Source organism: Leiobunum rupestre, chromosome 4 (assembly GCF_980474605.1).
Source record: "Leiobunum rupestre chromosome 4, qqLeiRupe1.1.hap1, whole genome shotgun sequence".
Lineage (NCBI taxonomy): Eukaryota > Metazoa > Arthropoda > Arachnida > Opiliones > Sclerosomatidae > Leiobunum > Leiobunum rupestre.
This window is the reverse complement of record NC_143387.1, coordinates 46,610,736-46,628,333: the sequence shown is the minus strand read 5'-3', so window position 1 is coordinate 46,628,333 and position 17,598 is coordinate 46,610,736. Positions and strand designations below refer to the sequence as shown.

Below are 17,598 nucleotides of genomic sequence, written 5' to 3'. Positions count from 1 at the left end.
AGTGGAAAACAAGCTTAACACGTTGTGGAAAATGTTTTCTCCATTCGTACGGACCAACTCAGTTCGCGACCCGCGCTTGTCCAACATTGTTTCACCAAAAATGGTGGTTCGTGTGAATAGGCGCTGCAGTAAATTCGAGCATTCGACATAAATCTAGATCATTAGCACCGCGCCTCGTGGATATCAGTTTATGTGGAAAGACAACAATTACGGCGACGCACCGTCATCATTTAGTCGCGGCGTACCGCGGTCTCCGGGCGTTGTTCGTACATTTTGGCAAATTACGACGCTTATTTTCCGAGCACTAATTGCTCTCGCTAAACTAATTAACTCAATTTTAACTTTTGTTTACTCGCGACAAGAAGAGCTCTATGAATGGCGGGACCTCCGATCGAAGAGTACGCTCTAATTGATTATCGGGGCCAGGTATAACATAGGCCGGCGCGAAACTTCAATTAGCAGTTTCCGCGGAAGAAGCTTTAAGCTCCTTCCGCGGGTCAGCGCCTCCCTAGGTGGAGGCGTCTTTATTCCCAGGTGCGATTCTCGCCACCCCGGGAACGGGATAGCCCCGGCCTAATGAATAGTGTCCCAGAGAACGGAAGCGACAGAAAAATATATTAATAGTGCCGCCTCGAAGGGAGCGCGCCAAGGAAAATGAAAACAACTTAATTATCGCCGAATACACTCAAAAAGCGGCGAAAAGCCTTACAAATTCCGAGTTAAATTTATAGACGGAAATGGAGAACTTCAATTTTGGGCTTAAAAGCTTAGAGCGACCTTCGTTAAACGCGTTTCGCTCGCGATAAGAAAATTGACTGAACCCATAAACGTCGCTTTTGTTTTATTATCTACAATTAAATTTACGACATATACGCCGATCCCACTCTCTCATGGCGGCCAGAGCGCGGCAGCGGCTAAACTTAGCGCCATCCCTAGATTATAGCCGCGTTCACACCTATACCCTCTGAAACGACGCGAGCGCTCCCGCAACGTTTGTATCCCGTCGTGTGAACAGTGACCGTTGCGCGTCCCAGCGTTTCAGATCGCTTCGTCGACCAGTTTGGCAGCGATTCGTTTTTTTTTATTTAAATGGAGCTAATACCCAAGGCACCACCTTCGACCACATAAGCAATGTTGCTTGTGCGTGATCAAGTAATAGGTGGCCGGGTTACAATGCGTAGGAGGGTGGTGGCAAGCCTTTCATGCCACGCGAGCCAACAGCTCCCTACACTAACTATTACCGTTAACCTCAGCAAGCTTTTATGGGAAGGGGAAACCGAAGATCTCGGTGGAAAACCCCTTTAACCAGTGGGGAGAGAACTTACAAACTCTACGCAGAAGGAGTGGTTCCGGATTTTCACCCAGTGCCACTAGCTGGGATCGAACCCGGCTCCTCTTGCTGCGAGGCTAAAGTGCTAACCACTCAGCCACCCCACCTAAATATTAAATTTAAATACAAAATATTTAATTCGTTTTTAATTAGATGGTTTTAAAACGTGACTCAACTGCGTGAGCGGACGAACTCCTAATTACGTGGCTATACTACGCGTGCCCAATTTTCTTCAAAACTCGCTGGAAATCGAACGTGTGAACAGATTTCCAAACGCTACGAACCGCAGCGAGATCGAAACGAGGCAAAACGTTTCCGAGGGTACGTATGAACGTGGTTTATTTTCCAAACAATTAATTAGTAAAGCTCTCCGGACTCTAGATACTGTCCTCTGCTAAATCGCTGTTCGGCAACGAATCTAGAGATGACGTTGGTGTCGTTCGCTATAGCCGGAAATTACAGTAGCACGGTGAAATCTCTAGTATATTCTTAGCAACCGACGCGGTGAGATCGGCTAAATGTTAGCGAGACGTAAGCCCAAACCAGTTTCGCTTCTGATTAATTTGTTTCATCAAATTGAGGAATGCAAAAATAATTTTAATTGTCCACGAAGCGTTTCAAGCATTAGGAACATTACCGGCCGCGCAATGTCCGTAAAGGGAATGGCCTCCGAGCGTAAGTCTCCGAGTACACTGCAGTGCCAATTTCAATTAAAATTTGAAGTAGCCCCAAATGAATTGATAGGAGAATTAACACGCCGCGCATTCGCTCACTAATAAATTTGAAACTTTCGAAATAAAGAGTCAAACTTGACTCACCAGCGTATTGAGACGTTCAAACGGCGTATTCAGTCGATGGGGTCTGCTTGGAGAAAAATCGAGCCAAACGGTCGTTCGCGAAGAGAAACATTAGGATATACCTCGGGGATTTGGGGAGTAATCAAAAAGAGACACGGATGCCGAAGTAAGTCTTCCTTCCCTTCGTCGGAAGGGAAGCCGGAGTCCTCAGGAACAGAGTTGATGGTTCCCTTTGGCCGTATAAAAGGAAAGAATCTCCGTTTTCCATCCAATATTTCTTCAGTAAACGCGCGTCTTTGAATGGGTTTGCTTTTTCTTCCGCCTCAAAACTTTACGGGTTCAACAAAATAACGATCGACAAAGCGCGGCTATTACAAGGTCATCCGAAGAATTGATCGTGGCTTATCGATTGTGGAAATTTAAATCATTTTCTTCGCGATCATTCGTAATATCGTTGACGTTTGGAAGAATGTCTTCAACTTCTTTCAATCGTTTAACGAAGCCGGTGACGCGTTTGAGAAGGAATTGAACGAAATTGAACGCTATCGCCGACCTCGAAATCCGTTACTAGGAAATAACTAAGAATTCTGTTTCGACAATTTCACCACAAACATTCCACGAGACCATCGTCGTTAAAATCTTCAAACACGAGTGAAATTATACTTCGCTAAAGTTTTTATTCCTCAGCAGCCTTTGGATAATATAAACCATCCCAGACATTATAGGCGCGAAAAAAAATTGCTACTTTCGCGTTGGCCCCAAACAGTTTTTTTAATACGTGAAAGAATATTTCTTTTTCGGTTGTATTCGTCAGGCAGGCGCGTGTGTTTGGTCGACGACAAGAGTCCCGACCCACTTGCGGCCGGCTCCGCTTCTCAAAACATCTAGCACGTGTTCCAAAGTAGATGTAGATAAAAGGGGTGCACCGATACTCTCCAAATCGAGGGGAGCTCGTGTGCAGTTTCGAGGAAAGCGACTGGCAAAGTAGCGGACAATTCACTTTCTTCAAGAAAACTATACGAAAATTGCCACTGATTAGAAAGAATGATGACGTATTGGTAATTTCGGGATATTTTCTATTGGTTAAGAAAGACGAATGGGGGGAGGGGGGAAGTGTCCCAGTACTACCGTCGCCCCGTAAAACCCTACGCAAATACAACACTAACTATTGTAAAGAAGGAAACTAACGTATACGTCGCGGCCCCGCGGAGTGTCGCGTTTCAAAAAATACATTAGCCAGTTTCAATACGCGGGTATAGCAAAGACATATATATATATATACGAAAACAAGCGACTGTGTTATAAAAAGGAAGCCTTGTCGAGCAATTATAGACAAAGGCGAAAGAGAAGTCGCCCTATAAAGAAAACCACAAACTCTATTTCACGGGTTCTAGGACAAATACAACTTTCTTTAGAGAAGAGTTGGTCTCGGCGTACAATGGCCGGAAATGAAAGGGTTTTCGCGGATCGAACGCCGGAGATGCTATAGTTTCGAGAAGAACAGATCGAGAGTTTTCTAAATTAAGTTTCTTCAACAAAAAAAACTGACAGTTCAATCGAAATCGCGGAGTGGATGAACAATTTTTCACGTCCACCTGTCATTTGCGGTATCAGGCCAATTTTATACGTCAAAGATCGGGATTTTTTTTGTCCTTTTGAAAACCCAATTTGATTTATTACTAAACATAGATACCCTGGAAAAAACCGTGGTCAATATAAGAAATAAACAGAAAAAATTGGGCTTTAATGCCCAACAGACACGATTCGCTTAAACTAGCCGCGCGCATTTCCTATAACAATTTCTCCATAGAGCGTACCACTTGCTGCCATTTTGGGTCAACATTTTTATTCTGCAGGAAAAAGCTTCGGTGACATCCTGTGATGTCACACTCCAATTACTCGGTCATCTAATAAAGCAAATAATACTTGATTTGCTAAAATTATCAATGAAAAATGTCGGACCACCAATAAAAGTTTCACATGGCTTCGTAGATATCAAATGACCATTAATAATAATCAGCTAGGCTAATACTACCACGAAAGCTTCATATTTCCTACAAATTGATGAATTTCGGTGACATCAAATAAACAAAATTGTACAAAAGTAATTTAAACTACGTAGATTTAAAAGACCTATACGTACCCAAAATTATTAAACCCAGAAATGAACGCCCAAATTCACATCCTTTTCAGCACAATTTCGCGGTGTATTAGACTTCATACAAGTTGGCAAGCCAAAATATACCTCTCCTCGGAAGAGTTTTTAATTTTCAGCGTAACTGTATCCGTGGTTCTGCGGTAGAACGCTCACCTGTCGTGCAAGAGGGCTCGGGTTCGAATCCCGGCCGATTAAAAAATTATACCACACTCAATGACAAAAAGAGGGCGCTTTTGGAAAAACCTTTTCCCTGATTCTAAGAAACTGGGTACGCAGTGATTACCCTTTGCCCCGAAAAAGTGGAACGCGTTCGCAGGCCTGACAGACAGACACGGTGGTTGTATAACCCCTCCTAGGGTATACAAAGTCCCCTCGGAGAGGTAAAAACCAGCGCTAAAGCTCTCTACGATTCTAGCGAATGTAACACAGGCTTTCTACCAAATTATCCATTTTCCACTAAATATTTCTCGTCTTCTAATGACGCGATAATATATTAGAATTTGGCCTCTTACGCGGTTAACCTCGTACGCGATCGATCGCGCGTTATCTTGATAGCATTCTCGATTAGAAGCCGGTCTTAACACCTCGCTCGCGAGTACTAGGAAACCCTTCACTGAAGTACTCGCCATAAAAGGTCCGCGGATAAGGTAAAATTATATTGGCTTTCTGGCGCTAGAGGAGCGGATCTGATCGAAAGTCTCGATATACGAGATAAGAAGGTCATCAAAGGGGAAGGTTAGGAACTGACCAGCGCCGGCCGTTATTGGGAAAGGGCCGGTCGTCCAATCAGCGCTCAGAAAGATTTTCTCACTTCGAAAAGTTATCGTCCACGCTAGACGGTTTCTTCTAACAAATCCGTGGTACCAGAAGTGGATGATATATTTACCTCGAAATAAGTATTTATCTGCCTACATACTGTTAACGTTAATCTCTTGCAACATGTTCCTTCGCAGGCTCCGGCGGATTTTTCAAAATGCCTCCAAACATCATATCGCGAATTTCACAAACTATTACATCAGGAAAATAATTTATTTTCTAGTATCTATTCCTATGCACGGTTATTTTAACATTTACGTCGGAGCTAGGTGCAACAAACACAAGGAGAACGCAGGGCTGCGTACAAATTTCATTGGACGAGCCTTTACGCTGAACGTTTTACGGAAAGGGGGGGGGGGAGACAATTTACAAATTTTCCCCTTCCGACGGCAGCAGGCGCTGAAGCGTCTAGCCAATGGATAAAAAATGCACGATTTACAACGGGGTTGCGCTCTCCTTGGGTGGGGTGCTTTGTTTGCTGCTCTTTGGTGGCAGCTAGGAGCAACAAACACGAGGAGAACACATCTAGCCTTTGAACACGCTAACGCAGGGTTGTGTACAAATTTCATTGGACGAGCCTTTACGCTGAACGTTTTACGGGCGGGGGGGGAGGCAATTTACAAATTTTCCCCTTCCAACGGCAGCAGGCGCTAAAGCATCTAACCAATGAAAAATGTACATAAGGAAATGCACGACTTCTGACGGGTTGCGTTCTCCTTGTGTGGGGTGCTGTGTTTGTGTGTTTGTTGCTCCTAGCTGGCAGGGACGTCATTTCGTGATTGTTCACGAGGGGGGCAGAACTTGAGCTCCGGATAACTATTTTTTAAAGGGCAAAAACGCGTCAAATTTAATTAGGAATTTTAATCGAAATAGCTATTGCATAAATGCTTGTGATTTTCAGGATAATAGACGAAACATTTTCCCCACATATTTCTTATACTTCATCCGATGCTGAGTCGGTATTAGAAAAATTCGTGAACCTTTCGTCCGTGCTACGTGGTAAACTTTGAACCGTGATGTGGTATACCATAAGTCTATAATAGTGTTCCATAAGTTTTCCACTTTGGGAAATATTTTACTGAGAGCTAGTAACGGAGTGACGTCATCACAAGAAGAAAATCTCCCCTAGCGAGGCGCTGTCAAAGTCTACGTGTGACGCGTTAGCAAGCGGACGCAAAAACGCGACGAAGCCCGTAAAGCCTAGTTCCCACTTAGCGAAAAAACAATTTTCGCGCTGAAAATTGACGCTCGCGAATTATGTTAGGCCTAAAACATTACTAAAAACCCGCACGAGTTGTTTTCAGCGTTTTTAAATTTTCGCGCTTAAGTGATAACCGCTTCCCCAGCGACCGAAAAAAACGCGTCTTTTTTCATAGCGCGAAAATTTTATTCGTCTCGAAAATTCGCCAAGTGGGAACTAGCCTTAATGCAGTCTGTCTTGTGAATAGCTCTCAGTAAAAATTTCGCATGTGAAGAATAGGAAGTGTCACACTTCTGTAAAAATATTATGCACTTATGGGTATATTCATCCGCGGTTGGGCGGGAAATTCGCGCCCAATATGGAAACCGCATGGACTATAAGGATACTTAGAAATATATTATTAACTCATATTTGCTTTTTAAGAACAGTTTATTTTTGACTATTTATCCGCTTTACATTTGATCAATTCTGAACAGTTAACCTTTTCTGAAAAATCGATTTGTTTATTCGACGAGTTTAAATGTATGAAAAGTTCCCACCCCAACAAAAACCCAGTCGCTACAACACGCCAGACAACAAGCTTTATAACGCTTGTTAACGTGACAGTTTCCCATCAAGTATATTCCCGCAGTTTCAAAGCGGATATTAAAACGAGAGGTATACTTTTAAAACGACGATTTACGAAACAACGCGATATTCACGACCACTATTAAAAATAAAAAATTGCCGCTGACGACTAGCACGAAATTGCCCTGTAAAGCCTAGTTCCAACTTAGCGAAAAAAAACCATTTCCGCGCTGAAAATTTGCGATTTTACTCAAATTCGCCGGTAAAGTCGCGTCTCCGCGGTATCTAGCGAATGTTCTATTTTTTGATGTCCACACCAATCAGAAAACGCGTTCCCTCGATCTATTCCGCTCCCGTCCGTCACTTATTGAGCCTAGGTCTTTAGCAGCTCAGCCAACTTGACCAAGATACTGAAGTATAGGAACATCCATTTGGTTCATTTTGAACTGATGTTTTATGTTAGGCCTAAAATATTACATTGCTAAAGTGAGAACCGCCTCCCCAGCGACCGAAAAAACGCGTCTTTTTTCGTTGCGCGAAAATTCGCCAAGTGGGAACTAGCCATAAAAGCAGCACGTTTTAATGATTTAGAAATTGTCGTGTAGGAAAATCAATGGGGAATGTTCTTTGTTTATCGAAACTGCGTTAAAGAACGACGGGTTGAATTGTTCGCAATCAATGATTCTGACAATCGGAATAAATTTTTCGCTGACACGCTGTCGCTTAGATCCGGAATTCAGCGCGTAAATAATTAAAGGCGTTTGTTAAATATCCACGAGATTATCCGAGTGACAGGGACTCGGACTGATTTACGATACTACATAATTTAGGCTTCTAATATGTTTGCCTGGTAAACGTTTGACCTTTCAAATTCGGTTAGAGGATTTTAACGTTACAAACTCGGGCTCTTAGATTTAGTAATGATTATTATATTAACTACGTACATTGCAAAACATTATATTTTAAAGAATTTCTAAATTAACGCAAACGTTAAATTTTAGGGAATATTTATCGATCAAAAGGTTAAACGTGTGATAATCAGGACACCATCGTATGATTAAATCGGATTACAGTAAAGATTAAAAATGATTAAATTTTTAATGTTGATTATTAGAACAATGTGTAACAGAGTGATTTGCTCCTCGGTAAACGTAATTATCTAATAACGAACTAATTGAATTTCCATTTGGTTCGCGCGCTGATTTCGAGCTACAACTTATAATTAGCGAATAAGTAGATTAGTCCATTATGAAAAGGGATAAAAAAGCTAAACCCTAAATAAATTTAGCGTCAAGTGCATTTTGAATTTTGTTACCTTTAACGCAAACTTAGGTTATACAAATATAAACATTAAGATATAAAATTTTAATTTAAGTTAAAGTATTTATTTTTTAAATAAAAAATAGTCAAGTTTACCTCGAGGTTTTGAAAGTAGCGTCTCCCGCGGATAAAACGCGCACAGCTACACTCTAAACGTTATCCACAAGAAACAAGCGAGCGTAATGGAACACGAATGCTACACTCCCAACTTTAAAAAATCCGTGAAAGCGCGAAATTTCCGAAACAATTGGAAACTTGCAAAGACACCACGATTTTTCGCGGGGCATCCGTCCCGCGTTAGGAAAAACTTGTGGTAGCGCTTTAGCCGCCGATGGGGGCTGAAGGCGACGTCGCTATGACAACGGCGGAAGGCCTTCCGATTGGCTGAAATGTTTCCCTATATCCGATTTCCACCAAACAGAACTCGCGGATCCGCGGCTTCCTTCGGGATATGCCAGAAAAGAACTGTCAAAAAAGTTCTACAAACTTTTTTTTTCTAATCGCGCGTTTTACCAATCGGTATTATATTTTATTATTTATTCAAAATATCAATATTTTTAATAACAATGAAAACACATTTATTCCCTCCAAAAAAATCCTAGCGCCGCGATTTACTATACATAGTTGCTTGAAACACGGACGTTTTAAATTGGTTTTAACAAATTTCAAGGCTATTCTACAAGAAGAAACTAAACATAACAACCGTTTGTCGGTTTCACATATCATTGTTTAAGGATTACGCAATTTGTTTTACCTCGGAAGGGGGGTGGGGGAAGGAAGACCTTATGAAATTAGCGAATCGATTGTTAAGCCTAATTTTTCGCAGTGTTTCGGATAATTTACGTTAGGTAAATTAATTTAGGTTATGAGAGGAATTCGCAGCTTGCTCGAGTGTGTGGCTCGTGTTCGTTGCTATGGTAACGCGTAAAGGTCGGCCATGACATTAAGACGCCCATTTCGGTCACGTGATTATTTCGCAGGATCGTGTCGCGTTTCGCCTCGTGATCTGTGACGTGAAATAATTGTCATGGCGGCCGTTTTAAAGGCGGGGTTTAGCTATAACGTATGCCAACTGACTTTCGGACCACTTAAAATTAGGAACAATTTCCTCGTTTAGTGACTTTAGTCCCACGTATTATGGACTGCTTGGGCAATATTAATCACGTTTTGAGTGACTCTCCCATAGAGCCACATACTACAAAAATAAATATATTCTGTACAAAAAGTGTTGACCTTCGCGAGATCCGTAGCTTTGGCTTTGATTTGTATGAAATGTCTTGAGCAGACGACATCATCTTTAGCCAATTGAAACCTTTATATGTGTATATTTGGAAATTATTAAATATTTCCGGAAAATTATTATTTTAAAATTTACAAACTCACGTGTTATTTTATGAAGAAAAATTATAACACAAATTAATATAATAAAGGTACGAACGGTAGAATTGAATTTATTAACAATCATCTGCTATTAAAAATTATTTTTATAATTATGATTTCACGGACCTTTTTCGAACGCGCAATGACACTACTTATGATCTTAGGAAATTTGGCTTTGCGAAAGACGGGCGTAGCACCTTGATATTTGCCTACACCAGAAATGTAAACGTAGGAGCCTGCGCTTCGAGAACGAAACTTTTTGTATAGAATATATTTATTTTTGCTACTACATACTAAAACATACCACTACTTCTACGGCCACACCTTCAAAGAAGTACTTTTGTAATATTATAAAGTATAGTAAGTCGTCACCAACCAAATCCGATAAGGCCGGCGAAAAAGGGCTATTGGATTAAATAGCTTTGCCGAAATCGACCATCTACGGTGGCAAGAAAAAGCATTCGGTACTTCAGAATATTTTGAAATTCCCCTAAATGCAATCCTGGGTCTTTCTATTTCGCAATTTGATGAGAAAATATCCCCCTTTGTTACCGGAAAAAGAAATACCCCGGGAAAACCGGGGAATATAAAAAAAAATAATTCCAAGAAAAGAAATTTCGACAATATAGGTGCGTGCGGAAAGAACCAATCCTAAGAGGAAAAAATAATAAAAATAGAGGGCGCTGCTTCTTCGGAAATTTAATAGAGTTAAGAGCAGGGAAGCGGATGGGCTTAGATCGAGGGGGGGGGGGGGGGGGCTTCAAAAGTCTGGCTTAGTAATCGGACGTGCCGCCGCTTCTGAAGCAGAGTTCTTGATTCCAAATTGGGAAAAAAACAGGCCGGCCAGTGGCATTTGACTGCATGCTAAACGCTATCTTCGTTACTTCAGGAGTTCAGGGTAAAGAACCTAATGAGGCTTGTTATCCCGTTCACGACTTTCTTCACTCTGTCAATTCAATCTTACGTCTATCGGAAAGCGGCTAAGAACAATATCCCGATGACGCGGGAGCTAGAACCGATCGAAAAAGCTATTTCTCTTTCTCGGGATGGCCAGACTTGGGCGTGTAAGACAAACGTACTTCTATCTCGCTAAAAAAAATCATCGGTTTCTCCAAAGAAAATAAAGCTAATGAATAGAAACTTCCGGGGATAGGTTAGAGCTCCGTAAAGCGAATGCGAGCTTCCAACGAAACCTTTTTGTCACTAGGTTTGTCAGAAGCTAGGGCTGATTGGCGCAAGTTAGCAAAAGACGTCCTAGCGGAAGATATCTCAATGTAGAATATACTTAATTTAATTTAAATGCTTAGGAAAAATAAATCGGGTAAAAACAAGGGCAGGGTTCGTACAAAATTTCCGGAATGAAATTCCCTGACAATTCCAGGTTTTCCCTGACCAAATTACCAAATTTTCCCTGACCATTTTGGTAGAATAAGGTAAAATCTTGAAAAATATATTTATTATGTATTGTTAATACATCTTTCAAAAATTTATTTGACTGATTTTTTTGGACCATTTCAAAATTCCTTGACTTTTTCCTGACCTTAATTTTGGAATAATTTTCAAATTCCCTGACTTTTTCCTGACCTTAATTTTGGAATCATTTTCAAATTCCCTGACTTTTCCCTGACCTTAATTTTGGAATCATTTTCAAATTCCCTGACTTTTCCCTGACCTTAATTTTGGAATCATTTTCAAATTTCCTGACTTTTCCCTGACCTTAATTTTGGAATCATTTTCAAATTCCCTGACTTTTTCCTGACCTTAATTTTGGAATCATTTTCAAATTCCCTGACTTTTCCCTGACCTTAATTTTGGAATCATTTTCAAATTCCCTGACTTTTCCCTGACCTTAATTTTGGAATCATTTTCAAATTCCCTGACTTTTCCCTGACCTTAATTTTGGAATCATTTTCAAATTCCCTGACTTTTCCGACCTTAATTTTGGAATCATTTTCAAATTCCTTGACTTTTCCTTGACCTTAATTTTGGAATCATTTTCAAATTCCCTGACCTTTTTCAAACATTTTCAAATTCCCCGACTTTCCCAGGTCGTGTACGAACCCTGAAGGGGGTGGCGGAGTGGTTGGCACTTTCGCCTCGCAGCAAGAGGAGCCACCTTGTGGCACTGGGTGGAAACTCGGAACAACTCCTTCCACGTTGAGTTTGCAAGTTATCTCCCCACTGGTATAAGGGGTTTTCTCCCTAGCTCTTCAGTTTCCCCTACCATAAAAACTTGTTGAGGTTAACGGTAATAGTGAGTGTAGGGAGCTGTTGGTATGAAGGGCTTGCCACCTCCCTCCTACGCATTGTAACCCGGCCACCTGAATTTATGGCTTTTCAAAGTCGCTTGATGACTTAGGCCTTGGGTATTAGCTTAGCTGATTATTATTATTATTATTATTAATTTACCGCAGAAAGCAAAAACAAATGAACTTTGGCGGGCATTTTGAGAAATATCGTTTTAAATATTTGAAAGAGTAGGGGATAATTAAGGCACGTGAGTTTTGAAAAATATATATACCGTCGCAAATAAAGGATTAGTTTTCACTACTGGTATCAGAAATCATCGTACAATTTAAATTACTATTTAAGGCAAAAATCCACGTAAGTCGAGTTACGTGGCTTTTGCTTTCAGGGGACGATTAGTTTCTATTTAAATTAGTTCTTTTATACATGATACGGTATTTTCATATGGATGCGATTAATTCGGAACATTCTCGACAGACGTCGCCTTACCATTAAAAGACCACATCGGCGTTTGAAAATCTGGGTAGCTCCTCCTTTAAGTACCTCGTGATAGCGAGTCTGGCCAATCGTAGCCTGGGAATTTGAAATTACTAGTTTCCTAAAAGAAATGACAAACTACGGTGTGGCCCTTTAGGCGTCTTCCGAAGCCTAAATTTTAAAGCGACATCTGTCGAGAATGTTTCAAATTAGGGACGTTGTCAAGGTCCCGAGGTATACAACAGCAAAACGCTTGGCGAAAATCATTCGTTGTTGGTTTTTCGCCGCGCAGAAACGTCAAGAAAAATAGCTCTATTAGGCGGGCCGTATGGGCCTGGACGGGGGAAGGTATGGGGGGGGGGAGAGCAGAGGCGGGTTTGGACAGATCGCGAGATGATGGGGAGCGGAAATCTCGGCACTGCCACAAAATTCATTACCGCTGTACTAAAACCCTCATATCCAGGAAAAATGAGGTTTTGTTTAAAGTTCAGCGCGGCGGAATGCCGGTAGTATAAACTAAACACCGTCGCTTCCTTCCTACGGGGGAAACGTCGATCGAACATCTTGAAAAATCGATAACACACACTTGCTTTTTCGCACTAAATTAGTTCCGAAAGCCGCGGGCCGTCCACGATATTCGATTAGATTTTACCTAATTGAGTTCTTTCCAAATTCTTCACGTAACGCGTGTCTATGGAACGACATCCAGGTCAAAATTATAAATAAAAAAATTGTAGGGAAAAATAAAAATTTGGCAAAAAAAGATATTTTCGTTGAGAAAATTTTTTTTTGTTATTTTTTATAGATTCCAATGGCATATTTGCTAGTGATTTTCACTGCAATAGACCAGTGTTTAGAAAATAGTAAGTCTAATTGCTAATCAAGCTGGGCCGTTTACAACGCGACCTAGAGGACAGTACCTAGCCATATCGTACCGAGTATTGCGCAATTCAAATATTTTCTCAACACAAAATATTTGTTTTCACAAAAGTTTTTTTTTTCAACACAAATTTTTTTTACCACAAAAAAATTTTATTTTTGAAATGATAGGCGTTAAAAATTATGATTTTTGCATTGAAATATAAAAAATATCGTTTTTTTTATTTTTATGGCAGAATGTGTCATTTATAATTTTGACCTGGATCGCGTCGTTAGAAAGTGAAATTAAAATGCTTACCGCGATGTAAAAAATGGACAAATTTCGTCACGCGACTGGACGAGGAGAGAGTTTTAAAACGACTAAAGCTAAATGAAGAAGATGAGTGGAAATGTCGCCCATTTCAAAGAAGCGTTTAAAAAAGCAGTTTTCAATTGCTCGGAGGGGGAAAAGAACAAACCCTCTTGTAAAATCCCTCGTCATTCTTTATACGAAACATTTCCTCTTCAATCTTGGATTTACATAGCGGGGATAATGGTTCTTGGCTGACACCTCAAAACGTACCGAAAGCACCCTATCAAATTAAGGGGAAATTTTGCTGAAAACTTTCCAAATTAAGCGCCAGCTTTCAAATAAGTAACGGGGTTTTCCTACTTTCTCATTTCCTTAAATGCAACATTAAAAAAAAGAAGCCAAATTTAAATATTTTCTTTTAAAATCTAAATATATTAGACGGATTTTGACTTTGAAATCACCGAAGTCAAGGTTCGGGTTAACTTGTGATTTAAGAGCCATTGCTGGCCATTTTGGTATTCCTGAGAGGTTGTATAATCTCTACGTGGGTTTGCCAATGGAATATATTTTAATATTTCAGTAATACACTTTTGTTTTAAAGGCTTTAAGTAATATAAAAATATTTTAAAATTCGACTGGTTGCAGGATAGGGAACTCATACAGAAAGGAACATATTAGGGTACGTTTCAGTATTTACAGTGGAGAAAAGGTAAGGAGTCGTGTTGCAAATGAAATTGTATCCCGTATCGACCAATGGACAACGGGGACTAACAAAAAAGGGGGTAGTTACCGGGCCTTTCGTTCGAGTGTGTAGCAGCTTGAAGACTTTTAAGGAACAGCGTCAGGTGGCTAATCTGGGGTTCGACATCACCACGTCGCTTTTTGGACAGCCCCTATTCTCGATGGTGGCGCGATACGTGTAGTTTATAAACACGACTCCTTACCTTTCCTCCGTATCAAGACCGTTCCGCGTATGAGCAGACAACGGGAAAACAGCGCAATTTGGCCAAGACATAACATTTTCCGAATTTAGTTGGCGAATAGGTTTACACTTAACGTGAGCAATCCTAACGAAAGTACTTGAACGAGTGCCCCCTTAAATGAACGTACTTCTCGACGAGCATCGACTTAAACCTTGGAACTTGCCTAATAACGAGACCAATTAGCGCCAAGCGCTTCCCACTTAAGAAGAGCTGACAAGTGTGCCGAAATCCGAGAAAGATCCGATTGTTCGATTTCATTTAAAACCAAATTAGTTTGGGGGGGACTAGGCTCCAAATTATATTATGGTAATAGAACGCGTGGGCCGCATCTCTAGAGAAGGCGGCGGCAATCTTTCCGCTTCCGCTCATTTCCAAAGTTTTATATCAGGAGCCTTCGAAGAACGGATCCTTTTTTGCGAGGACTGTTTTATATTGGTTTTCCGTCGTAAGAATAGGCCTAGGATCGTACCCCATTTTTTCATCGGAAAGAAATCATTATTGATGGAGGCATAGGCTTTCCCCATTCAACCCCATCCGGCTCGAAAAGGTCAAAGGTCGTGTCCGAGAAACGAGCGAATGCCCGGGGGTATAAAGTGTCATTTTCTTTATCCAGAAGAACTCGCGGGAAATGGCAGACTGAAAGTTCAGGACGCCATAAAATGAATTGAAAAAATATTTAAGAGCTTTTTAAAGGGATTTTTTTCCAAATTTGAATTTAGATTTTTAATCTTTCGATTGAAATTACGGATTATTTTATTAAAGGCGGATAAATTTCACCGTGTTAAGTAAATCGATAAAAAAATTACCTTTTTAGATATTTTAGGTTTATAAATTTATATGAAAAAAAAAATGTTTTTAATAAAATAGTACGTATATATATAATATAAGCTCGCATACAGATCGAGACGGATGACGATCGGTAGATATCATTTACACGATCGATATTTCCACCTCCACTCACTCTCTCTCTGGGAATTGTTAGGGATCCCGGAATGAGCCCAAAAAGCGATACTCTCAATTTCCCGAATAAAAAACCACATTCGATTACTTTCTCATTTCCTTATCATTAATTAAATTAAATAAGAAAAAAATCTATCTCAAATTTTCGATCAAGCAAATTCGAGGTCAATTAAAAACCGCTTACCCGAAAAAATTCGAGATCAATTGAAAAGCGTTTACCCAAGCAAGTTCAACATCAATTGAAATGCTCTTACCCGAGCAAGTTCAACATCAATTCAAAAGCTCTTACCCGAGCAAGTTCAACATCAATTGAAAAGTTCTTACCCGAGCAAGTTCAACATCAATTGAAAAGTTGTTACCCGAGCAAGTTCAACATCAATTGAAAAGTTGTTACCCGAGCAAGTTCAACATCAATTGAAAAGTTGTTACCCGAGCAAGTTCAACATCAATTGAAAAGATCTTACCCGAGCAAGTTCAACATCAATTGAAAAGCTCTTACCCGAGCAAGTTCAACATCAATTGAAAAGCTCTTACCCGAGCAAGTTCAACATCAATTGAAAAGCTCTTACCCGAGCAAGTTCAACATCAATTGAAAAGCTCTTACCCGAGCAAGTTCAACATCAATTGAAAAGCTCTTACCCGAGCAAGTTCAACATCAATTGAAAAGCTCTTACCCGAGCAAGTTCAACATCAATTGAAAAGCTCTTACCCAAGCTCAAGCAAGTTGTAAATAAATCAATAAAAAATAAATGTAAAATGTTGCTGTATGTTATTAAAATATATTCGTTTAATTATGTTAAAACTTTCAATAGGAACAAGATGTGTCATACAATTTTTGGAACTATAGTCTATTTTTCAACACTGAGGGTTGAAACTAAGCTTTATAAAAACGATTAGATAATCTACAGAGTTTGTACTATTTTCAGTTTTTTTACCATAACTAAATGTAGACTTTTTATGGGTGACAACAATAAGGTAAATTAAATTAAAGTCAAACATGCTCAAAAGAAAATAATAAAAAAGGTAATTGTAATGATAATCGGTGGAAATGATAAACTGGCATGCGGAAATGCATCATCCAAGAGAAAGGGATTTTCCAAAAAGAAGAGCAAGCAAAGTTTGTTTTCTAACCTTGTCACTATCTGTCGTATTTCCGGAACCGAACGAGGCCAAAGAAACCCTTTCTTGGTTTTCTATGCTTCCTTCGTCCATCGACGACTCATTTTCCAAGTCCCTTTAGCACAAAATTATCATTAATGTTACTAACGATCCTAAAGTACAATACTTCTTAAAAGGCCTAATATATAGATTTCGAATTTCGTTCCCTTTATTGTGAAGACAAACTACCCATAAGTCATAACGTCGTCTCCCCATAAGTTTGGGAGAGTGCGAGAGAAGACGACGAAACAGATGACCAGGGTTCGTACAAAATTTCCGGAATTAAATTCCCTGACATTTCCAGGATTTCCCTGACCAAATTGCAAAATTTTCCTAACCATTTTTGTAGAATTAATTAATGTTTTGAGGTAAAATCTTTTTTTAGACATCTTTAAAAAATTAATTTGCCGGATTTTTTTTAGGTCAATTTTAAAATTTCCTTACTTTTTTGGACCATTTTAAAATTCCCTGACTATTCACTGACCATTTGGAATCATTTTCAAATTCTCTGACCTTTCCCTGACCTTTTGGAAACATTTTCAAATTCCCTGACTTTTCCAGGTATTCCAGGTCGTGTACGAACCCTGATGACATTATGAAGTAAATGGAAGTAAGTCTTCACAAAGTGAGTGGGACCAAAATTTACACCCACTGAGATTTTAAATCTATTGAAATCTACCTATTTTGCGCAAAAACATCCCGTGAAAGATTACTCAAAAATTTTTCTTTTACGGAAAATTAAATCGCGAAGCTCGTATAGCCTCTTAACGTTGAACTAACACTATTTAATTGTATAATATCGACGTTTCAACGTTCTCTATTTTACATGAAATGTTGCAGTCATTGTGTGTAGGAGGGATTAAACATCGCGCATTTCGGTCTTACCTGCTAGATCTATTGCTAATGCTTTGAGCTGCTTTGGCTGCTTTAGCTAAATTGAAACTTGAAAGAGCAGAGCTGAAATATGTTTCTTGCACTACTTCCCGAAGTTTCTTGACCCAGGTTTGTTTCGTCTCCAAAGAAGACGCCTTTA

At 39.9% G+C, this 17,598-nt stretch overlaps 1 protein-coding gene across 3 annotated transcripts in view; it reads right to left on the bottom strand.

The window, feature by feature from the left end:
• Window positions 1-17,598, bottom strand: part of trio (trio Rho guanine nucleotide exchange factor) — a 146,997-nt gene that overhangs the window by 45,940 nt on the left and 83,459 nt on the right. For all 3 annotated transcript variants that reach the window (XM_090172527.1, XM_090172529.1, XM_090172528.1), the window contains exons 29-30: window positions 17,451-17,593; window positions 16,539-16,641 (exon numbers count right to left, since the gene is read on the bottom strand). In XM_090172527.1, coding sequence (XP_090028653.1) covers window positions 16,539-16,641; window positions 17,451-17,593 — 246 coding nt within the window. The remainder of the gene's footprint in view (window positions 1-16,538; window positions 16,642-17,450; window positions 17,594-17,598) is intronic.